A 25,086-nucleotide genomic window follows, 5' to 3' on the forward strand; every position below is an offset into this window, starting at 1 on the left:
AGAAGCGGGGGGGGGGGGGGGGATCGTCGATTGATTTTTATTTACACACGTCTCTTTCTCATTGGAAGGTACTGAATATCAATGGAACCGCCAACTTGGGCGAGAACGCGATAGACTCTCTGGACCCGTCACGAAGGCCTTGGTACATGAAAGGAGGCTCCAGGAGACCTTATCCGGCGATAAGAGCCCGCAGCACCGGCCGAAGGCTGGCTCAGCTGTGGCCGGAGGAGAACGCTTACGATGATCGCGTGACGAATCAGGTAAAATCGTACAGAATTTCATGAAGTTGAGTACCAAAAAGTACCAAAGCCTGGACTTTCTATCGTTTTGATCTTTAAATGCGAATGTTTAAACGTTTAACATAGAATCTGAATTATTATTCGAAATATCGATAAACCATCTTTATCGAAATTCGCGGGTAAAATTACAGAGAAATCTACTTTTCATGAAATGTCTTACTATCTTCCTTATTGTAATATTTATTATGAATGAATATCTAAACTTTTAGCATAGAGAATATATATTCATACATACATATTGGCTTGGTTTACATCGTGCACTTGATACGCGTACTAAATAGTAACTTTCTATTAGATAGTCTTAATATCAACGGCAACGCATTCAATCAATACAATACGTTTTGTTGATGAGTATTATACCAGCTTAATATACCGTTGTTTATATATATCGTCGATATTAAGATCATCTAATAAAGTTACTATTTAGTATACGTATCAAATGCACGATATAAACCAAGCCAGTGTGTATGTATGAATATATATTCTCTATGCCAAAAGTTTAGATATTCATTCATAATAAATATTACAATAATGAGGATAGTAAGACATTTCATGAAAAGTAGATTTCTCTGTAATTTTACCCGCGAATTTCGATAAAGATGGTTTATCGATATTTCGAATAATAATTCAGATGACCGAAATTTGCAAAATCGATGCTTATCTTCGATGTTGAAATATTCCATCAAAAGATATCCACTAAGATAACAATGTACTAATACAACTATTGTTGCAGCTGATGTTCGTGCCACCCGATTACAATAGAACGAGCGGTGAGCACCCTCTGAAGAAGATAATGGTTCCTCACGGTATGTTCGAGGCCAAAGCCGGTCCTGACATTTTCTTCCAGCTACGCTGCCCGGTGAATACCTGCACGATCGTCCGCGACAATCCGGACGAGGCCGATCTCATTCTATTTAAGGATTACATCACGCACGTGGGACGGCGACCGCACAATCAAGTACGCGATGTAACAGCGAGTAATATCGGCACGGGAGAAATCACGTCGCTTTCGCTCCGGCGATCGTAAAGCCCGTGTCACATCACGGATTGGAGATGGAGGATTGTGGCTGGAAGATCAGATTTCGACGAATCTCGGTCTTGACTTGTTTTATACCAATCGATCAACTTCCAATTCGCAATTCTGTATCTCCTAAATCCGTACATTGTAAAAACTGATGTGTTAAATTTAACATTTCATGTGTCCTAAATCATCCACTCTCATTTATGTATAAATTTAACACAAAACAAATATGGTAAAAAATAATACGCATAATATGTAAAAAATTAACACAAGAATTTAACACTTGAATATTGTCAGGAATCACAGTTGTGTTAAATTGACATATGTATAATGTTAAATTAAATAAAACGTTACTTTAACATTTGAGAGAAGTATTAATCTACGGTTTTGATGAAATGAAAATGTTAAATTGACATAATCTATGTCTGATATATTAAGTATGTCAATTTAACACAATCTGTGATTCCTAATGGTATTCAAGTGTTAAATTCTTGTGTTAATTTTTTCCATATTATACGTGTTACTTTTTAATACATTTAAATTTATACATAAATGAGAGTGGATGATTAAATGGGACATATAAAATGTGTTAAATTTAACATATCAGTTTTTACAGTCAGTGTAGCATGACACAGACTTAAAGCTTCACTCATATCGCGCGTGTACGACGAACGGAGCAGCCGTTATCCTGCCAATGACTGAGAATCACATGATTTTCCGCAGGTGTGGATGCTGTATTTTTTAGAATGCCCTTATCACACGCAGAGTGTGAAGAACGCCCTTATCAATTGGACGGCCACATATCGACGTGACAGCGACGTAGTGGCACCCTACGAGAGGTGGCAATATTACGATCCCAGCGTCACGCAGATCTCGCAAACATTTAATTACGCAGCCAACAAGACGAAAAAGGTACGATAATTGGCAGTCACGATAAATTAAATTAGCCAATTAACTGATTGATAGCTAATTGATAGTTAGGATAAATAAATTTTGACCAATAAAAGCCGCGCAAGGATGTTACCAGCAAATAACATTTCCACACGTCGCGCTAATATTACATAATAAATAATAATATAATATATTACTATGTTATATAATTAATATATTCTAATAATATATTCTAATAATATATTCCTATATTATATTATAATAATATGATATATGCTCCATTTATATATAGAATTGTTACGTTCAAATGAAACGTAGTCCTTTATATGCAGTCTCGCAAAAAATACTGTCTCAGCAATATCTAGCACGGTTCTTGTTTGCCAAAATCAATTTCTAGCGATTAAATATCTGAGAACCTTCATATATCGCGACAAATATTCTTATCCCTCGCGAACTAGAATGAAGTCTGAGCTGAATATCTTTTTCCTTCCTTTTCTGCGAAATGATAGTATTAGCAAACAACGGGTCGACGAGAATGTATGTCGCTTTACACGACACAGATGACAAGACGAGATAATGCAAAGAGAAAGAAGACTGACAAGATGCTCGACTCTGGGAAGATTTTCCCAGAGCATCGTGTGTCATATTCTGCGGCAAAAATTCGCAAGTTCTCGACGTCATCCCGATTTCCTGCCGACATAGCGAACGCAACCGCACTCTGACACTCTTCTGCTTTGTTATTCCAGGTCGCCTGGTTCGTCTCCAACTGCCATCCCCGAAATCAGCGCATGCATTACGCCAGGGAGCTCTCCAAGTACATCCAGGTGGACATCTACGGGGCGTGCGGCAGTCTACGCTGCCCGCGCTCGCAGTCGCAGACCTGCTTCGACATGCTCGACGAGGACTACAAGTTCTACCTCGCGTTCGAGAACTCCAACTGCAGGGACTACATCACGGAGAAGTTCTTCGTCAACGGACTCGGGTACGCGCGCGCTCGGTGATGCTCGTCTCCGCTCACTTTCTCGCCGGCCCACACGAATTCCGCATGAACGGCCGCGGTATTTCGAATCGTGAACGCAAGTCGGCCGCAGCAGCCGATCGCTCAGGTCGGCGACCTTTGCCGACAATTACCGCGGCATTGCGTGCCAACTGCGCGCACAGAAAAATATCATTCTACTGCTAAGAAAAGCGGTTTCAGTTCCATTCCGTTAAGTAACAGTTATCTCCAACAAAGAATATTTTCTTGACAATAGTCTCGAAATATAGTCTTCACAAATTTGAGAAAAGTTCACATAATTTGAGAAAAGCTTATCGTATATACAACAGAAGAATTTATTCTCTTTAAAAGAATATTATCAAACTTTATTGAAGAGAAGCTTGGCTTGACTTTACACAGAAAAAAAGGACGTTCTTGGTTGAAAAATATCTTTGTTTTTGACATTAAAATCTTAAAATAAGATCATGTAGTGTTAAATGAGAAGATAAGTTACTTGCAAAAAAATATATCTTATATGATCCAACAGAGAAAAATCTGTTTTTATTATTCAAAAATAATTTTCACTGATGGAAAGCATAAAATATTAGATTAATATGATGTTTTTGAATAGAATGTTTATGTCGGAGGGAAATATTTATCACCAAAATAATCATATTTTACTTCTTATGAGACTATTATGATATTCAAATAAAATTATGACGTCGTTGAAATTCAAAACTTAAAAAAATTTTTTAACAAAATTATATATTACTTATATATGAAATAGTAATTGTCGACTGGAATATATTCGTTTTAAATGAATATTAATTTTTTTCCTGTGTATGTAGTGAGAACAACTGATTTTTTGTTTTAATTTAATATTCTCGATTGAAATGCTAAACTTATCGAGATTCAGAATGCACTTTGAATAAATTTCATGTTTGTGATGAGTGCATGATAGATTTACGGATATACAGACTTACATTTAAAAAAAAATGATCCTGCAGTCACAGCGAAGATTATCTAGATACGAAAAATCAGTCAAAATGGATAAATTAATCAAGATGGAAAAACTAGCAAATATTGCGATGTCGCATATGTTTTATATTTAATCAATAGAGAACGAAGACAGAATCTGAATGTAAAATTGAGCAAGAAAGTTTGTGGCGCTTGTTCAGATTAATAACTGATGACTGAACCTAAATTTTCCTGCAGATATTGCTAGAATGCTGTAAATCTGTACCATAATTTTCTAGCAGACACAGAAAAACAGCGATAAATTTAAATTATGACATATGAAATTCTAGCAAAACATTTTTTGGACTAGCAAAACTTTTTTTGCGTGAATAAAATATTTGAAACATTTGCTTGAATGCAATATGCATTTTTCTGTGTGTGCTCTTTATCTGATCTCTCACAACGGCACAATGAACAGAAATAAGTATAATTCGCGCGGATTTAATCTAGACATCCTACGCTCAAAAAAATGTTTTGCTAGTCCAGATAGAATTCTAAATGTCACTCATCTCTTGTTGCTAATCTTTAGTCTTTATCTATTGTAGTCAATTTTTATAAAAAGTGCGATTGACTTTTTTCTAGTGAGATATCACAGAGAGACTTTCTCACTAAATTTCTAAATTCTCATAAAATAAAACAGAGACAGATGTCTTTGTTACTTACAAATAAAAAACAAATGCGATGTCACAGTGTTTATCCAAATTTCGCGTATCTAAATAATTTTTGCTATGACTGTAAGACCATTTTGCAAGAGAATGAGAAATAAAAGCCTCGGATTACCTTCCGACCGCGATCAATTGTCCTTCTTATCAAGAGTCTCTCTTGTCAAGAGTTATCTTGTCTTTCTTTCTGCCCGAAAACGCAGACACAACGTTTTGCCGATCGTGATGGGCGCCCACCCGACGGACTACGCGCACAGCGCGCCGTATCGCTCCTACATCCACGTGGACGAGTTCGAGTCGCCGAAGGAGCTGGCAGAGTACCTGCACCGGCTGGACCGCGACGACGAGCTGTACAACTCGTACTTCCGCTGGAAGGGCACCGGCGAGTTCATCAACACGTATTTCTGGTGTCGGGTGTGCGCGATGCTGCACGACGACCGTCCGCCTAAGTACTATAGGGACGTGAACGAGTGGTGGCGAGGCGAGGGCGTATGCACGACCAGCTCGTGGCGCGAGCACGACCTCGTGCGCCCGCAGAATTTCCGAAATACTTGAGGAGGATTCGCCTGGGGAAACGTCCGAAAGGCTCTTCCGGCGGCTAGTGGGGAGTTCCTTGCGTGCGTGCGTGCGTGCGTGCGTGCGCGCGTGAGTCCGCCCGACACGTTGCTCAATTTCTACTAGCGATTCCGATTCTTCCAAGGTAAAATATTGCCCGAGCCGAGGAGCAACGGCAGCAACGTGAAGGGAGCGTATCGCGCTCGCGTCCACAAGAGGAAGTCGGCATTCAGCCCGAAAGTATGGACAGCGTCCTCGTTTCGCGAGCACTCAAGCCACCCTGGAGGAGGTATTATTATAAATAAGACTTCTCTCCGGAGAGGAGACGCAATATACCCCTCCGCTCGTTGACTTTCGGGGGGAGGGGGCGCTCGAGAATACGACTCGGAGTGTGCGGTTGTGAATCTTCGCGTTTTTTTGCGCAAATGCGCAACGAGCGAGATGCAGAGTTGCCTTTCTATCGATCTCATCGAGACGCGAGAGCGACTGAACGAGAGGGTGAGCGGGGATGCTTTGAGGAATTAACGCGAAGAATCGTACGCGATCAAAGGTTATGCGTGATATTTTGTTCTCTTGTTTTTCTTCTTGTGTTTTTATTCTTTGAGAAAGTATGTATGTGTGTGTATGAATGTATGCATGTGTGTTCGCCTAATTGTCGAATCTTCCAGAATAACGTTTCTACGCACTCCTTTTTCGGACGATAAGCTCAAGCGTAAAGTACGAGAGAGGCGAAGACAGCCCTGACAGGCTCATGTGAGATCACGCGATATCACGATGAAATTTACGCGGTGACGAATGTGTGATGTTTTGTAAGAATTTGACGAAATTGCGTGTATGGGAGATCGTGTCAGGAAATCATGTGACACTAGCATCTCGCGGGAATGAGGTTTGCTTGTGCAGAAAACTTAATTCTCCGCGCACGTTTAGCGAAGGAGAGAGAAAGAGAGTCACTCCGAGTTTCGTTCGTTTGATCTGCAAAGGACACGCGAGACGCGAACTTGAGACCAGACTCAATTTTGCATTCGTTGCGAAATGTGCGCCGAGAGTGTGAGTTAATGTGTGCGCGTCCCAGAGCCCACCGAATGATCTTTCAACTGTAGCATGGACAATTACTCTAGAGGACCAACTAAGACCAACTAAAAATTAATTGTTTAAACAATCGAGGCGTCGGCACTTGCGCCGATATTGCAATTGACAACGAGTATCGGTTTCCGGCCGAAATTCGGGCTTTGTAGATGAGTAACGAAATCAAATTCTTTGCTCGATTTCAACTCTATTTTATCTCGAGAAATAGAAATTTGAGTTCAGGTCCAATTGTTCAAGGTATGCCCGCAACGAGGAATTCGGGAGAAACAACGATTTGTTGGGTGGTTGTTGCTAGATACTAATCGACTGCAAACATCTGTCGCGACAGCTGTGGTTGGAAGAATAATCGGTGGATTTAGGACCGCAAAGAATTGCGGCTCGAGAGATGGAGAAAGCAGTGTGGTGATTACATTCGAACGCGAACCATGCAATATCGTTGATCAGCGGCGTTTGAAAATGTCGAGGAAATTTGAGCTTCAATCGGCGGGAGAGAGAAGGAGTGAGACGAGACAGTCGCCGCTTTTCGGTAGCAATAGCGAGCACAGCATGAAACCAAGTTTCATGCGGGTTATCGTACTGTTCAGTATTTAAATATTATTGTTCCTTCTTGCGCGTTCTGCGAGAAGATCTCATCGTTAGACGTGTAGACGGGGAGAAGCAGCAGATTCGTGTGCATTTACGTTGCCTCGCGTGTAGGAATTCCGGTGAGCTTTACTTTCCCGACAATAATCGTGTATTTTTTTACCATGTACTCGCGTGTGTTAGGTATTTGCAAGATCAACGTGGTGTATTATGCGTTCTCCACGCGAATATAAATTTATTCTCTTTCTCAGCTCAACGCTCAAGGGACGTCGACCGACTCGCAAGATCTCTCGAATTATTTGTGTGTTTATCGCAAAAAAAGGACAAAATAAACAATGATTTCTTTCGCGCGGGACGAAATGCATTTACCGAGCTGCGTGCACTCAAGAAAATCTTTTGCTAGTCCAGACAGAATTATCCAAATGTTAAAATTCATCGCTGTTTTTTGTATTTGCTAGAAAATTGTCTGTAGTATATAGAATTTATACATTAGCAGCATTCTCTAGCAATACTTGCAAGCAAATTTAGATGGGCGTGCGAAGATTACACATTTGTTTGTCTCTCGTTGCTAATTTTTTTCATCTACCAATTTTCATAAGAAATATAACTGGCTTTGATCTGGATAGTCATAGGGAAACTTTCTTGCTAAATTTGCAAACAATTCATATAAAAATTCTATCTCTATATTGATCTATATCTACACTGCAAATTCGAGTGTGTTATTCTTAAACGCATAAACGTATAATTGGCTGAAATTCTCCTCACGCGTCTTCTGCGCATTTTAAATTATGTCATTCAACACGTTTATGATGTATAAATTAGAATTTTATACGTTTGAGCGTGTTAAATGATACAACTTGAGACAGTAAGAAACATGTAAAAAAAGATTCAGCTAATTATACGTTTTATTATGCGTTTAAAAATAACACACTCGGATTTGCAGTGTATATTCATCTACATTTATCTACATTGATAAACAGAAAGCGCATGCGATATCGCAGTGTTCTCTAATTATTTATCCGTCTTAGTTAATTTCTCATCTATGACTGCAAAAGCATTTTCTTCAGTATGGCATTTGCCGACGAACCAGTAACATTGCTCACGACAAGCTCACGTGAATTTTTACGAGAAGCGCTTGGGAGAGTCTCTTCCACGCGGGTCGGGGGGTGCGCACGAGTCTTATTACTTAAATAAGTGCGCCATTTCGTCGAGGATTTTCGAGGTTCGCAGAATCTAGTCAGAGGCGTAAGCTCAGCGAGGTATTTTCGAATAATTTACGACGGTAGTATTATACGCAGCGAGAGTACCTGTTCGAATAATTCCTACTGTATTTCCTTTCGCAATTGCGAATCAATCTTCGGTTAAATTGACCGCCCGTGCGAGACGCAACGCGTCCCCAATCGCGCGCGACCGCAATGATACGTTCACTCTGTGCGGCTAGTGTCAGAATTCGAGAACAACGACTGCCGTTGTGTGAACACTAATCCAGCTCAAACTTAGCTCAAGTTGTTGGACGGATTTTTGGTCCTAGAAGGAAGATAGAAACACCGGCGAGCAAAAGCAGAGCGTGAAAAGAATACATATTCGAGAAACGCACGAAAGAGATGGAGAGAGAGAGAGAGAAAAAGAGAGAGGGGAAAGATATACTCACAAACACACACGCAAAAGGATCACAATCGAGTCACTTCGAGGCGGGTCACTGCCGGCCCGCCCTCGAACGGTTCCTACATTATAAAATTACTCACAGTGCGCACAAGCTGCAACTAGTTACTTAGATAATTAAGTAATTAAACGATTTAGCCGGACGATCATGCAAATTAACACCGAGGAGACGCGCATATCTTAAGTATCTCGACGACCGTTTCCTTTCCACTGTGGCGGAGGTGATATATGCTGATACGTTAATGTTTCAGATAGATATGTATGTGTTGCTTTAGCGATTGTAATTTATTTTACACCAATCGACGCGCTTCAGTGATTCGTTTGAGTCAAGTTAGGTCAATTCTTTCAGATCGATTTAGTTTTAACATAAAAAAAATGTTTATGTTAATCCGACACCTACACCGAGAAAATGATACTTAAAAATTTACTCTCGCGGGACATATAAAGTTTATCACTGTGCGAATAAACTATAATAACTTTATAATATATTTTTAAGTATCTGTTTTCTCCGTGTAGTTATCATTTCGGCGACTCTCACGCTAAGAGAAAATATCTCAACACTTATTTGTGGGATTTAAGATTTATTCACAGAAATAAACTTTATTTCGCAGAAATAAGCTTTATATCCCACAAGTAAATTTTCAGCTATTTTTCCTCAATTTCTATTAGTTACTTCATGTTACTGCGTGTTAGGTCGTTTTAATTTAATTTCCTGGATAAGTGACAAAAGATTGAACGTTACCGTTAAGTTATGCACGTTTAAAGAATCAATCAAAGGACAGGACAGAACGACGAAGCCTCGGTGGCGACACGAGCTTCGCCGAGACTCCTGATCGCATTTTCGCATTTATTAACGATTGGTGCTGCTTGTAACGATTGGTGCTGCTTTACGGCGTTATGCGAACATATACGACGATGACGACGAAATCTTGATCCGAGCGGCCAGCCTAGTACCGAATAAGTACCGAAATGTAGTAAATTTAGGTATTGAAAGGGGCGCGACAGAATAACGCTCGATGTCAGAGCACATCCCCGCGGCGCGATATATGTGATATAATGAAATGTATTTGAACGAATCGTAAAAGGAGGAAGAGAAGAAAAAACAGGAAAACCTGATGAACCTGATTGGAGTCCCCTCGAGATGTGCGTGCGCCTATTACGTGCGCGCGTTTCCTCGAGCGACCTCGATCGATATTTTTGCCCGCCCTGGATTCAGTAATAAATACAAAATGTTACTACTTACTACTCTCTCGGTGATTACCCGTTGTCAATCTAGATAGCACGATGATTTGTAAATAGTAGCATGTACGAATGTATCATGATATTATTGTATGTAAAAAAGAGGTAAAGCGAAAGATAACGAAAAGAACGGGGAAAACGACGAGAGAGAAGGGAACACTGTATGTCATATTGTATGTTAGAGAAGCAGGCCCGTATTAATACTTGTCACCTGGAACTTGTTTCATGTGAGATACTCAGATTTTTATTCAGAGTTAGATTCAAGTTGAATTATATTACATATGCATATATAAAATATATGTTGTATAATATTATATTTATATTATTTATATATTATTTTATATCTCATATTTTATTATTATATATATATATATATATATATATATATATATATATATATATATATGTGACACATCTGTGTGTGTCTGTGAATAACAGCGATTCAACTAAAAAATTCAGATCTAACTCCGAATTAAAGTCTAAGTGCCTCACTTGAGACAAGTTTCAAGTAATAATTGTTATTAATAATAATTATTACTTAATAGTAGTTACTTGAAGCTTATCTTATATAAAATACTCGGACCTGGATTTAAAGTTGAATCTGAGTTTTCTAATCGAGTCATGTGATATATATATAGTCGTTACCTGAATACGACATACCATAATATGACATGATATCAACAATTTATGCAATTTATGCAATTAAAATAATTATTTATGCAACTAACAAACTCAAGTCTAATTTTAAATTCAAATCATAGTATCTTACATGAAATCAGTCTCAAAAATGACTATTGATACTGGTCTAAGGCCCATTAAGAGTTGTTACTTGAAGCTTGTCTCACGCGAGATACTCAGATTTTTATTCAGAATAAAATCCAACGGAAAAATCCACATTTAATTTTGGATTCAAATTTAAATATCTTACTTAGGACGAGTTTCAAATAATAAATATTAGAGTACGGGTCCCTCTGAGGGTGTCGATCTTGATGGCAGATGATGTATTCGACTCGGATGATACGGAAAAATTTATAGATAAAGTCGTATGACGTCAGTCAGTCAGAACGTGGCTCGTTCTATCTCGCGGAGGCACGCTTATTATTTTTGATCGGACGAAGCCCGCAGTCAGCAAGTCACGATTCAGTACCATAATGTCGCGAGATCGTGAGAATTTAATCAAAATTCGTGTCATTGTCTCAACCGTTTACATTCACGCGCACACCATCATCTTCTTCCTCCTGTAGTTGGAACGCGACGGGAACTTCACGCGATGAATATTCCTTTTCTGATCATGTCGAGCACGCGCCCGCGCGTGAAAGGTTACGACGCAATTGACGAAATTGCGAATTACAAATCACGAGTCGTGAAATTGTCGTTGGGGTTCAGTTGCTTCGTCCAATTTCGGCGAACGGCGTTTAAATTGAAGCAAACATTTGTATGCGTATTTCTTTTCTGTGTGTATGTACATAGCTCGGCAGCAGATCGCGACAGCCGATTCCGTCTTTCGTTTCATAACGTTAAATAGTATTCTTTGACAATGTTCCAAAAGGCGTCGCAGCTGTTTCCGAGTATGTTGAATTCCGCGACGTTCTATCGAGCGCAGCCACACTGAGTTGTATGTGTTTGTATAGTCGTATCGATGTTTACGCGCATTCTTGATCCAAGGAATAAAGACGAATGCTATTCTTAATTCCACCGAATTTTTCACTACCGGCTCCTTTTTCAATTACGATATCTGATTGCTACACAACCAGAGTGAATACTCCGGTAAATGTCACGTCAGCCGATTTCTGATTGCCACAACTAGATCACATGCAACTACATTGATGTACACTAAAAAAATTATTTTTGTATTTTTGGATTAACTAAAATATTCGGTACGTACAATTTGATTGGCGTTACTATGTTTTTAGTTATATAAAGATGTGCATGCACTATTGAGAAAGCAAAATGTATATAGCAGCAATTAAATTCTTTTATTGCAGTTATTAGACATTTGGTTAGTAACCTATTTTAACCAAATTATAGCCTGATATACTAAATTTTCGTTTCGACAATAAAATACTCTTCAGTGTAGTTGATGTACCAAAGTAACCGAGTACACAGTGCCATCACACAAAGATGATTAGTGCAACTATGCCGCTTACAATTAAATATTTTTGGTTGTGTGCACCATATCTTCTTTTTCCATATAGCAGACTTCCTAACAATACATTTCACTTAAAATAACACATACAAAGTGAAAGAATAAAGTAAGATAAGTAACACACATAAAATGAAAGGATAATCAATTATTTTAGAACATCGATTTCTCAGTTTGCAAAATTCCATAACAATTTTTACCATGAGATTTTCTCTCTCCACGTAGAAAAAAAATTCCTGAAAAGATGCGTGATCTATAGTTGTTCTTTAAATTATCAAAATATTTTCGCATCAGTCATCGCATTCATGGCTTTTTTTATGACTAAAAGCGTCTCTAAGAACAGCTTATAACGAATCAGAAGGCTCATGAGCCGTTCTTAAAGGCGCTCTTAGCGATAAAAGCGATTTAGAATACGTGTCTTGATTTTCTACGATTTTTTACAACAAACCACCGATGCTGATACGCGCGAGAGAATCGGCGTTGATATTTTTAACACGCAAATATACACACGTAAAAAAAATGTGAAAAATTCAGCGACGATGTCAATAATATAACGACATCGGAGACGAGTGATGGCGGTGATGTTTCTTTCTAAGCAAGACAGAGACACGAGGACACGAGGGAAATCATTTATTCGCACGTGCTCAAAAGACAAGAAAGGATACACGCGTCGCCTCCCTAATTTATGTAACATCAAGATCGTATCGGTCCCCCACTCTCGTCCCTATCCGGTTCGTTTTCATCGTTGGTATATTTGTCGTATGTTTTTCTTTCTCTCTCTCTCCCTCTGCGAATTTTGTAAATTCCATTCGGGGACGACAAAAAATGCCGTATGCGCGGAGTATTCCTGCCCTCCGACAGCGAAGAACGACTTATCCATAAATGTCAAGGATGACATGAGCACGCGCGGGGGTGTCAAAGAAGCGACTTTAATCACGGCGGGGTCCACGGATTCGGCAGTGTATATATATATATATATATATATATATATATATATATATATATAGGATGGGGAAAAAAGTCGGTACCCCTAAATAACTCAGGAAATACAAGTTTTATAGAAAAATGTTTCAGATAGAAGTTGTAGGGTGTAAAGAGATCTATTTATTAGTATTATTAGTTTGACTTTGGATGGGATTGCCAAGGTCAGAACAAGGTCACCTTGAATTTTTTAAATGGAACCCCTTATTTTTTATTCCATATTCTTGTAGTTTATTGCAAGAGCTTTTCAAAATATTGTAAAAATGTATTTTTCATTAAGTACTTTTTGAATAATGAAACTTGAAAATTAGAGTACCGCCGGCATTAGCATTACCCAAGGTGTATCATATACGAAGGTCGGATTTACTCTTTCGTGTATGTGTGTGTGTGTGTATGTATGTATATGTATAAGTATGGGTGTGTGTATATGTGTATGCGTATGTGGGTGGGTGAGTAATGCTAATGCCGACGGTATTCTAACTTTCAAATTTCATTACTCAAAAAATACTTAATGAAAAAATACGTTATTATAATGTTTTGGAAAACTCTCGAGATAAGCTATGAGAATATGCAATAAAAATAAGAGGTTCCATTTAAAAATAAGGTGACTTGTCCTAACTTTAGAGACCCAAAGTCAAACTAATAATATCAATTAATAGATCTCTTTATACGTCACAACTTTTCTCTATCTGAAACATTTTTCTATAAAACTTATATTTTCTGAATTATTCAGGGGTATCGACCTTTTTCCCCACCCTGTATATATATGTGTGTGTGTGTTTTCTTTCCTCTATCCCAATTGTGCTTTGAAGCATCGGAATATAGGAGTGTCCTTACCAGTCAATAATGACTAATAGTGACACGCGGGCGAATAAAGCTTAACAGTTGCAGATGTGCGCGGTAGGACGATTTGATGACTTCTACGTGTCGCACAGCCACACTGAGTTGCACATGTTTATATAGTCGTATCAATATTTACACGCATTCTTGAACCCGAATTAAGGCAAATGCTATTTTTAATTCCGCCGAATTTTTCACTATCAGCTCCTTTCTCAATTACAATATCTGGCTGCTACAACCAGATTGTGTACATGATAAATGTCACGCTAACCGATTTCTATTCAGATAGTGCAACATCTCCTGGGAATATCCTGGGGGCATTTTCAGGACATCCTCATAACGTCTTTAGGATGTTCTATGGAGATCTGTGCTGTTTAGATAATTGCCACAACCAGGTCACGCGCAACTACATCGATGTACACTGAAAAGATTATTTCCGTATTTGGAATTAAAATATTCCGTACATACAATTTGGTTGGCATTACCATGGTTTTGCCTGTGTTAAGTGCATGTATTATTGAGAAAACAAAACAGACATAGCGGCAATTAAATTAAATCGTGCTATCTCATGCGTGGGAGAGGGGAAAGAAAGAAAGAGACGCGTTACACACGAGATAGGTGAGAGCCCTGCTAGACTCTTTTGCGTGCGCACGTACCGAGTGTCCTCAAGGAGCGTGTATACCGGCCGGATCTCATTTCCGAGATAATGCACGGCTGATATATATTGCTGGCCGATATATTGCTGGATGTCGCGGGAAGCGCCCGCGAGTTCGTTAGAATTTACTTAACCGTGAGGTACGCTTAATGGCGAAGCGCAACGGAGACGTGTAATATTGAGAAAGTTTGTTCACCAGGTATGTACCCAAGGGGTGTGTATTTTTCTCAAGGGAGCTACTCATATATTCATTATTTATCGAGCGAAATTACATTTTCGTATATTTATCACGTCGCCATCTGAATAATAAGTGTTAATTCGAGATTGATTTCTTACGGTACCACCTCTTGCGCTCAGTGTAACGCTACTCAAAGCACAAAACAGCAACAATCTACACTGCAATTACACAAGAATAATGTTGTGAATACTTCTCTTTCTTCTGTTACATTTTCTAATACGTAACATTTATAACAATAAGTTTTTTGTTCAGATGATATTACTTTTCACGAAGTTACACCAAAACAATAAGCATCTGTATTGTTTCCACTACAAGAGGTTATATTAGTAATCACAATATTCAGTACTAAGTTTCTCACCAACGACGCAGACAAATCGCACGAGGCTTTAACTACGAATGTGTTTTACTGCGACAAGTGTTAAATTTTTGTACAATTTCCAGTATTCTCGTTGAAGCGAATAAACTTCTTAAGACTCTGGCGCGCGCAAGCAAAACACATGGCGCTATCGCGATAGAATGTACAAAATTCACAACGCGGTCCTGAAAAATACATCGGGGTCGAGAATGAATGTCGGGCATCGATGCGGTCTTGATGTTACATAAATTACAGGCTTTGGAGCTGGCGCGCTGTCTCCCCGCCACCGCTCCCTCTTCTATCTGTTTCAATTTTAAATTTCAGAACGGCGGTAGCAAAGTGTCCTGATTGTAACAAAATAAATAGAGTCTTTATAAACATCCCGTACATGCACATATACCGCACAGGTAAATAACGCGTGTTTATCCATCGTTATCTAGGTCAGTTCAGGTCGACGAATTTCGAAGTGACTAGTAGGAGAGGATCTCTCTTCCTCTCCTCTCTTTTTCCTCTCTTTCTCCTTCTCCTTTTTCCAAAATCATTTCTCGTAAAGGAAGATCCGTATGCGACTTTTTGTTGTGCGCGAGGCGCGGTAATCCAAAGTTGAATTATTCCGTATAAAAACAACAGTGGAAATAACGAGAGCGCCACTCAGCTGGGCGCATGAAATCCTGCTGCTTATCTTAAAAAACACCTCGTCGCTAAGTTAATTAGCCCCAGGGACGCTCGGCGGCGGAAACAATTGCGACGCTTAATTGTCAGAATGTAAGTATATTTACCGGCGCGCGCAATTATTCTGTCCGCGAGCGAATTTATTGGAAGGCGAAATGCAGGGAAAAAGCGCGCGCGCGAAAGAGAGAGAGGAGAGGGAGAAAGAGAATGTGCACAGATATATTAGAGACCATTTGTTTCGGGATAAAGCGTAATGCGTCGTGTGTTACTCCGCCGCGGCTGGACCAGCGCACGCGTTTTCGCCGCGTTTATACGCAGCAACGCACGTACATTCTGCCGCTAATGGACAGTCGATTAAACTTCCACGATGTCGGCTTTTGATTTCCCGCTACTGCCGTTTCTTCCCCGAGACGGAAGCGGAAGTAGCTCACAATGGCGACAAATAGGAATTTACTATTCAAAAATCGCTACAGACCACAATTTTATAGCTATTAGAATGAATTTTTTTTTTTATTAAACTTTAATCAATGTAGAAAAAAATTGTCGAGCCCAATTTTTTAAAAAATTCTTCTAAATGTTGTATAATTCTTCTAAATGTTCTAAATATTGATAAGAATTTGTTAAAAAATATCAAGTTTTGCGAGCTACTTTTCCAATTGGAAAACTTTCTATCTTTTCGCTGCACAGTACAGTGTACTAAGATTTTCAGCATCGCTGATTACGAATCTGATATAAAACTCAGAATTTGGCAATTGACAACTACTAATCTCTTGTCAACATAAACAAAGTCATTGTTTTAACTTTTTAAGACGTATAATTCATGGAACATTCTAGTAACTTTTTTAAATTAAATATTGTAAAAAAAAACACTTTAAATAACATATTTATAAGGTTTCAACTGCCCATCAGTTTCAACATATACTATGTTAACTCTTTAAGTATCACTAGTATCAGTGGTACCAATAGGGACCACTTAGGATCGGGCAGTTGAAACCTTACAAATGTGTTATTTAGAGTGTTTTTTACAATATTTCATAAAAAAAAGATTACTAAAATGCTCAATGAATTATGCGTCTTAAAGGGTTAAAACATAATGATTTTATTTACGTTGACAGGAGATTGGCAGTTGTCAACTGCCAAATTCTGATTTTTATCAGATTCGTAATCAGCGATGCTGAAAATCTTAGTACACTGTACTGTGCAGCGAAAAGATAGAAAGTTTTCCAATTGGAAAAGTGGCTCGCAAAACTTGATATTTTTTTACAAATTCTTATCAATATTGCAACATTTAGAAGAATTTAAAAAAAAATCGGGCTTGAAAGTTTTATTCTACATTGATTAATGTTTAATTAAAAAGAAGATTCATCCCGATAGCTATAAAATTGTGACCTGTAGCGATTTTTGAACAGTAAATTCCTATTTGTCTCCACTGTGTGGTGGCTCGACGATTGCAGGTCAAGTTTGTCGATCTATTACCCTCTACGTTCCTCTTGTGCAGAAAACGTAGGTGAGATCAGAGCTAACGGGATAAGTTGGTAAAATTGTTTATTTCTAGTATTTTTTAACAAGTTACAAAACCAAGCAAGCAAGATTTTTAAACATGTCAAGAATGATGACTTTGAAATCTCTGCCTGCTTGATTCTGAAATTTGTTAAAGTACAGTAAAAATAATTGATTCTGCTAACTTACTCCGATGGTCAAATAGCCCTCCGGTCTCCCTTATTCGCGCAAGTTCATCGATTTGCCGTACGCGCCGCGGAAAATCGACGGATTCGTCGAAGAAGAACAGACGGTGGGTAAGTGCAAATCCGGCTTGATCGAGGTTATTGTAAATGGACGCGCGGACACGTAATTAAACCGTGACGCGCCGACCGGGAAAGGCAATTTCGCGCGAGTGTAAATTTTTGCGATCGTGAACGAATATATAGGATACGGAGAACATGGATTCCCGGGAACACGGGTGTGATCAGGCTTGAGAACGCCGATAGCGCCTGATAGTGCGCGACTCGATGTGGGACTTTCCGAGCTATGAATATCGATGAGAATTTTCAAACAATTCGTTTTTTTTCGCGTTTGAAGAGGGAGGGGCGCCATACTTGAATACTTTACTGACGAATTAATGACTTTTTTCTGTCTTAGTTCATTTGTCGTATTGGTTGCACAGAATCACAAGCGCTTTTGCATACTGAAAGTACTAACGTGCAAACGTAAGTCATGCAAACCAGAGAGGCGTGCAAGAACTGTAAGCTCGGAGCGGCAACGAATACTGTGATGTCATTTCCCAAAAATAATTATCAATTTTTTCGTTGAGATGAAAATATTACTTAATCACATATATAAAATTTCAATATATTCATTTAATAGTTCTTTTTAAATAAATTTCTGAATATTGTTTTCCGGCCTAAAAAAATAATTTGCCGCCTTAATAGATTGTCTTGTGATTTTGTGGTTTATTTTTCCTTAATGAAAGGATCGATAATCAACTTTCAAAATATTTAGTTATTTAGATCGCACAGATTATGCAAAAAATTACACAATTAATAACTGCGCAATTGGGGCTGAGTGATTCGTTAATAAAATTTGCTTCAGTGTAAAAAATTCTGTGTTAAATTCAATTTATTTCACATGTTCTACTTTTTATATTCTAATCTTGTGTTAACTTAACACAAGGCAAATAAATAATATAAATAACATGTCAAAAATTAGCACAGAAATGCAACACTTGAGCACTATTGTTATTTTAACAGTTAGAAATGGTGAGTTTTATAAATTCAACGCAGAATAGTCACAAAATAAAGCGACGACATCATGTTAAAATTTTAACACAATATACGTTAAAAATTTAACAAAAAATTTCTACACGGATTGAGATTTCAACAGTTACAAAATGCTTCTTACTATACAATGTAATATACATATGTGTGTAATATGATGCGAGAGAGATATAAATTAGAAAGATGAAGCGCGTAATAATTGCCTTTTCTGCACGATTAAGCGAATTTGAAAGAGTAATAAAATTGGAACCCAAGTCCAATTAATTAAATTAATTAAATGCAACGTAATTAACGTAATTATGCTAATCGCAAGCTTAATCGCAAGCTTAATCGCAAGCGTAATCGACTAGTGAATAATTTTCGATTTGTACGCGGATGCGACAGCCGTTGTATATCAGTGCAATTGTGCGTAATTATATCTGTACGTATCTATCATTAATACGATCGATTACATTATAGAGGAGCAGTAATTTAATTGTACGAAGAAATTAATACGCGGATGTGAAGCGATAAATTACGTCCAATTATAGCGATATCAAATTTTATGTGTTATAACCATCAATATCCCTTTCGTCCCTCCCCGCTACGTGCGCACGCGACCTTTTCACCTTCGGCATCACAGATATTTCCGGGCTGTGTCTAATTGTTTCGTGAAAGATATTCCGATGGAATGTGTGTCTATTCGGTCGAGGGCGAGGAGAAGACTCCTGTGCGGAAGTTAAAATTGGAGCCGTTAGCCGCAAAGTATGGCATGTAACAAAACCAAAACGCGAACGCGGGACGTCGTCGAAGTTTCGAACAAAGAAAAAAAGACAGAAAGAGAGAGAGAGAAGATCGACCCGCGTTTTAGGAACTTTTAATAGAACACCGGGGAATCGAACCGGAAGGGAAACTTCAGCAGTCCTTGCGCAAAAACTGCGCCGTCGTGGAAGAAAGTCGAGGATGACAATTGCAATGCCCTCTCGAGAACTAAAGTTCGGTTTCGACCGAATGACCGTAAGAGGCATTTGTGTATTCAGATTATTTTTAATTGAATCTGTATCGTTCTCATCGTAGTTACTACGATCGTAGTTACTACGCGGCGTAGTTTATTTCGAGACTGAATTAAAAATCATACAGTTTTGTTAGTTGAATGATAGTAAAAATTGATCATCCTTCGATCGGGCCGATCACATTCGACTTATCACATAATCTGACTTCTGTTACTGCTTGTTACGTGTCAAATTAACGCAAATTTGGAATGCATGAATTGGAACGCGCGTGAAACGTGTTAAATACGTTTCACGCGTGTCCCAATTCGCCCACTCTTTTACGCTCTAATTTTGCGTTAATTTAATGAAGCCAACATGTCAATAGGTAATAGGTATGCAACTAATTTGTACACTTTATATATATATATATATATATATATATATATATATATATATATATGTGTGTGTGTGTGTGTGTGTAAAATGTGTTACTAAAGAGGGTACATGCTACGTAATAAATTGTTATTTTTAACACTTGAAAAATGTATGAAGTCAACGCAGAAGAGCCGAAGTAACACAACGATAATATGTTTAAAATTGGCATATGAATATGTTAAGAACTTAACACAAAGACACATCTACACGGATCGATTTCGACATAGGTACAGAGTGCTTTTCGCCGTTTACTGATCGGAATTTGCTTCCGTTAATTATCGAAATCATGCCAAACATTACGAAATCGCAACCTGATATTGCCGCGTAAATCAACCTGATATTGCCGCGAATGTGTGTCGCGCTACGAGCTATATTGTTAATAGCGCGAACACGCGATATTCGCGCAAGAGACGGCAATTTACAGGTCCCCGGCGTTGGAAGCTTTCGCTTGGCGACAACGAAACGTCCGACGAAACGACGACGAGTTCCGGGGATAAATAGCCGCGACAAATTACAGACGGCGTTATTAGGACGGCGTGATTGCGCGACGGGGGTCGCGCATCTCCGTCCTCCGAGAAGAAAAGCGCGCCCGGCAAAGGGAGAGATGTCACGAAGGAGAGGCGCGGGAGCTGGCGGACGCGTGATTCGCATGCCGCGAGGATTAACGCCGATTTAATACCCGGACATCGGTCTGACAGGAACGCGGCTGTTTTTCCCGCCCGTTCGATTTCCCGCTCGTACGCGGAGAGCTCGAGCCACCATCGTCGTCGTCGTCGTCATCGTCGTCGAGTGGTCTCGATGGGCGCGCACGGTGGTCGCGGGGGATGTGTGCGCGCTCTATCTAATAATAAATAAATAATGCGCCACGCGCCATCCGGTGCGCGGCAAATCGGATCAACGAACGGCCGGATGGCTCCCTTGTCGAGGCGAAGCCGATAATAAAAAGCTACGATGGGCAAATAGAGGCAAAAGAGGCCGGATGATCGCGTTTTTTCTTTTTTTATTCTCTCCCTCCTCTTCCACTCTTCCCTCTCTTTCTCTCTCTCCCTCTCGCGGCCCTTTTTTTATCAGAGAGAAAAACATTTTATAAAAAAAGGAAAAAAGAGTCATCGGCGATCTAGGACCTGCAAAGAGAAGAGAGAGAGAGAGCCCTTCACAGAGGCTTTTCACGCCCGGCGATTTCACCCGCCAGGCTTCATCCTGCGGATCGACCCGACTACGCTCGATCGCCTTCCCCCCACGTCGGCAAGTCGAGCGATGACGCTCCTCCAGCAAGCTTCCCTTGTTTACACCCTTTCTCTCCTTTTTGTTCCCACAAACGCGTAAAAAAAAAAGGATATGACGGTGCCGCGCGCGCGACATGCTTTAGAGATAAAATTATCTCACCAGTATTGCGCCGCAACTCTCAGCTCGCCGATCGAGCGCAATAAACATGTCTTCGACGCAAATATGGATATTATTTCCTGGGTATTTTTACGAGCGGGATGAAAGCCTCCCCTCGGTTATGTATAAAAGCTTTGCGCTGTACAAAGCATCGGGCGAAGGTGTTGTAAATTTATTCTATAATATTATCCTTTGAATATACTGCATCGTTATATAATTATTAGGACCTTAACTTAGTTTCCGCCCAAAAAAATACTGAGAAAAAGCATTTATTGTAAAAAATTTATTTAAATTATTTCAATGAAAGTATTTTCCATCACTTTCTACAACTTTTTGCCATCTTTCTGGCAACTGGGCGATACCATCTCGATAAAACGATGTTTGTTTCGAAGCAATCCATTCGTCCACCCATTCTCGCACTTCTTCAACATTTCGGAAGCGTGTACCACTCAAGCCGTGCTGCATCGATCTGAACAAGTGGTAATCAGAAGGCGCTATGTCTGGTGAGTACGCTGGGTGAGGAAGAGTTTCCCATTCGAGCTGCGTCAGTGTTTCTTTGACGGTTTTTCCAGTGTGTGGCCGAGCGTTATCGTGTAAGAGAATAACTTTGCGCCTGTTACTCGCTATTGCTGGTCTTTTTCGCAACAGCTCATCATTCAATTTGTTCAATTGACATTTGTAGACATCGGCAGTAACAGTTTCGTTTGGTTTCAGCAGTTCGTAGTACAGCACTCCTTGCTGATCCCACCAAATGCAAAGCATTACCTTATGACCGTGGATGTTCCGTTTTGGCTGCGATGTTGATGGTTGTCCTGGGTCTACCCATGATTTTTTGCGTTTGGGATTGTCGTAGTAGATCCACTTTTCATCGCCAGTCACAATACGCCACAGAAAACTCTTCTTTTTTTGCCTGGCAAGCAACGAAACCGTGATATTGAAACGGTTGTGAATGGCACTTTCAGACAATTCATGTGGTACCCATCTTCCTTCCTTTTGGATCTTTCCCATGGCGTGTAAACGTTTGGAAACAGCTGCTTCAGTAACTCCTAGCTCGTTTCCAAGTTCTTGTAACGTTCGAGCCGAGTTTTCATGCAATAATGCTAGCAATTCATCGTCTTGGAATTTTTTTGGCTGTCCTGAGCGTGGTTTGTCATTGACATCAAAATCATTACTTTTGAATCGTCTATACCACTCTTTACATGTTGTATGTGATGGAGCTCGATCACCATAACCTTCTTCAAGTAATCGATGAACTTCTGCTACACTTTTTTTCAAATCAAAATAGTGCAAAAGCACATGTCGAAAAAACACTTTATCGCGTTCCATTTTTCACAAAGCAAAAGAAATTGTTGTTTAGGAAAATAATTGTGTATGCTGACTGAATGTTATCGAGAAATGTCGAAATTAATCACAAACTACCTGTTTCGTTAGTAATGACTACTAGAACTGTTTGCATTGCCATCTAACATTTGCGGGCGGAAACTAAGTTAAGGTCCTAATATATTGCTGTAAAATATTGCGAAGAGACGTGGCAAATGTTTACATGATAACACAAAACAAATAAAATTATTTGCGAATGCAACCAGTGTTGCGCATTAATCGATTAGAATTTTCTTTGAAATAGACCGGTGAAATATAAACCGAAATAATGTAACTCTTAAAAAATAGACTGATTAACAATTAATTTCATCGATCGATTAAGTTAATCGTGATTACATACATAACTGAATAATTACGACTGATTAGCTTTGATAATTTGCCGCCTATTTTGGTCAAAGACAATTTTAATCGATTAATAACCAACACTGAATGTGAGTATTAATCGCGATGTATGCACTGAAAAGAAGGTTTGGTAATAACCGTTAAGCCTGAATAATAATTACCAATGCTTTGGTTAAATTTGGCTAGTTTCAACCAGACATGTAAGTGAATACAATTGAATAGTTTTGTAAATGTCGACAAAGAATCTTAGTAAGTCTTGATATCTAAAGATTAATACTATTGCCAATTTATGTGGTACGTATCAACAAATTATTTGTTAAATTAAAAACGATATTGTTTAGTAGTATTTATCATATCGTGTGATAAATATGCGAAATGACAAAATACTTTGATAAGAAACTATCTACTAATTATTACCAAATTATTTGGCATTATTTATCAAATCAATTAATTAGTCAAATTAATTAATTAGTTTAACCAAGAACTAATTATTTTATAGTTATTATGATTATTACGGTAAAAATTGGTAACTCTATTATCATATTTCATACTAATTTACAAATATTGCACTGAAACGCTCAACCAAATGCATTTGTTAACTATTACAAGACTTTTCTTTCAATATGAAACACATTGATCGATTTTTCAGAAATATCTTTAAACATTTTCAAAAATAACAACTGTGTGTCAATAATATACAATGCTATGTATCAATAGAGAACTTGAATTTGGAACAAGAACAATAAAAAAAACAAGTAAAAAAGAGTTGTATGATATGATGGAAGATTAAACTTGCAAGTTAAAAACATTTTAGTGCAAAAATCAATATTTTTATTTATAACGGATTCTAAAAGACCGGTATTCAGTTTTTAATTATTTTGATTCAGAACATAATTTGAACAGATGAACATTGATTCAGAATTGATAATTTGAACATTGATTTAGAACAGAATTAATTTCAAATTCATATTTTATGCACTAAAATCAGTTGTTATTTAAATCAATATTTACTGTTACATATCAATATTTATTGTTATAAAATAATTAGAGGCACAGATTGACGAAGGAGAGATCGAACTATAATTATTAATTATAATTATTAACTATAATTATTTGTCAAATAATAATATTCCTTGTATGCAAAGAATTTTTACTTTAATTTAAATTATATTTTTATCATCAATCAGTCCGTCAAATATCTGTTAAAATTGGAAACATAATGTATAATAAGATATTTCACATACCTGTAAATATGTCGCTATCCATGTTCTGGCATCCCGTGCGTCCTCCGGATACTTCCTACAGACGCTTCCTCATGACACTGGCACTGACACTCGCGTAAGTACAACGCGTAAGCACAATTCAATCGGAGAAACGCGTGTTGATTAACGCAAGGCCGACGAAATCTTTTATTTACCCGAATTGGAAATTGCAAGTTACGCACCGATACACACTGCAAATCCAATTTGTGTGTTATTTTTTAGCGCGCAAGCGTGTAATTTGACTGAAGCTCTTTTCACGCGTTTCCTGCGCTTTTAAATCACCTCACTTAACACGCGTAAAATGCCTACGTAAATTATAATATAATATTATAAATTATAATATAATAATGATGTAATGTAATTATATTCGCACATTACAGTAGTGCAATTATAATATAACAATATGTTCACAAGTGTGTTAAACGACGCGAAACGCGTCGACTGTGAAACGCGTAAGTCAGACAAGTGAAGAGAGATCCAGTCAAAATACAACACGACTAAGGCGCGCGCTCCGCGTCGTCACTCGACTCAAGACGCAATGACGCGGTCGCGAAAAAATACGCGTTGTGCGAGAGTACCGAAACGACGAACAAAAAGGGCTACGTCATCTCCCGTTAACTGTTTATCGCGCGGCGCCGTCCTGCTCGCTCCCCTCCCCCCCCCCC

At 38.6% G+C, this 25,086-nt stretch overlaps 2 protein-coding genes across 14 annotated transcripts in view; one reads left to right on the top strand and one right to left on the bottom strand.

Moving 5' to 3' along the window:
• Positions 1-11,680, top strand: part of LOC116848988 (glycoprotein 3-alpha-L-fucosyltransferase A) — a 43,577-nt gene extending 31,897 nt beyond the window's left edge. For 8 of the 9 annotated variants that reach the window (XM_032825685.1, XM_032825691.1, XM_032825688.1 and 5 more), the window contains 5 exons: positions 69-260; positions 1,033-1,257; positions 2,044-2,232; positions 2,958-3,193; positions 5,070-11,680. In XM_032825685.1, the coding sequence (XP_032681576.1) occupies positions 69-260; positions 1,033-1,257; positions 2,044-2,232; positions 2,958-3,193; positions 5,070-5,421 (1,194 nt within the window). In that variant the 3' untranslated portion in view covers positions 5,422-11,680. The remainder of the gene's footprint in view (positions 1-68; positions 261-1,032; positions 1,258-2,043; positions 2,233-2,957; positions 3,194-5,069) is intronic. The other variant, XM_032825687.1, reaches the window with a different exon arrangement.
• The window catches only part of LOC116848991, a 201,010-nt gene that overhangs the window by 25,419 nt on the left and 150,505 nt on the right, over positions 1-25,086 (bottom strand). The window contains exon 1 of one of the 5 annotated variants that reach the window (XR_004379047.1): positions 24,404-25,028. The exons of the other annotated variants lie outside the window; for them this stretch is intronic. The gene's annotated coding sequence lies outside the window, so the exon portion shown is untranslated. Of the gene's footprint in view, positions 1-24,403; positions 25,029-25,086 lie in introns of those variants that run through there. 5 annotated transcript variants of the gene reach the window in all.

Source organism: Odontomachus brunneus, unplaced genomic scaffold (genome assembly GCF_010583005.1).
Source record: "Odontomachus brunneus isolate Ranch 3 - 2012 unplaced genomic scaffold, Obru_v1 Obru_scaffold_103, whole genome shotgun sequence".
Classification (NCBI taxonomy): Eukaryota; Metazoa; Arthropoda; class Insecta; order Hymenoptera; family Formicidae; genus Odontomachus; species Odontomachus brunneus.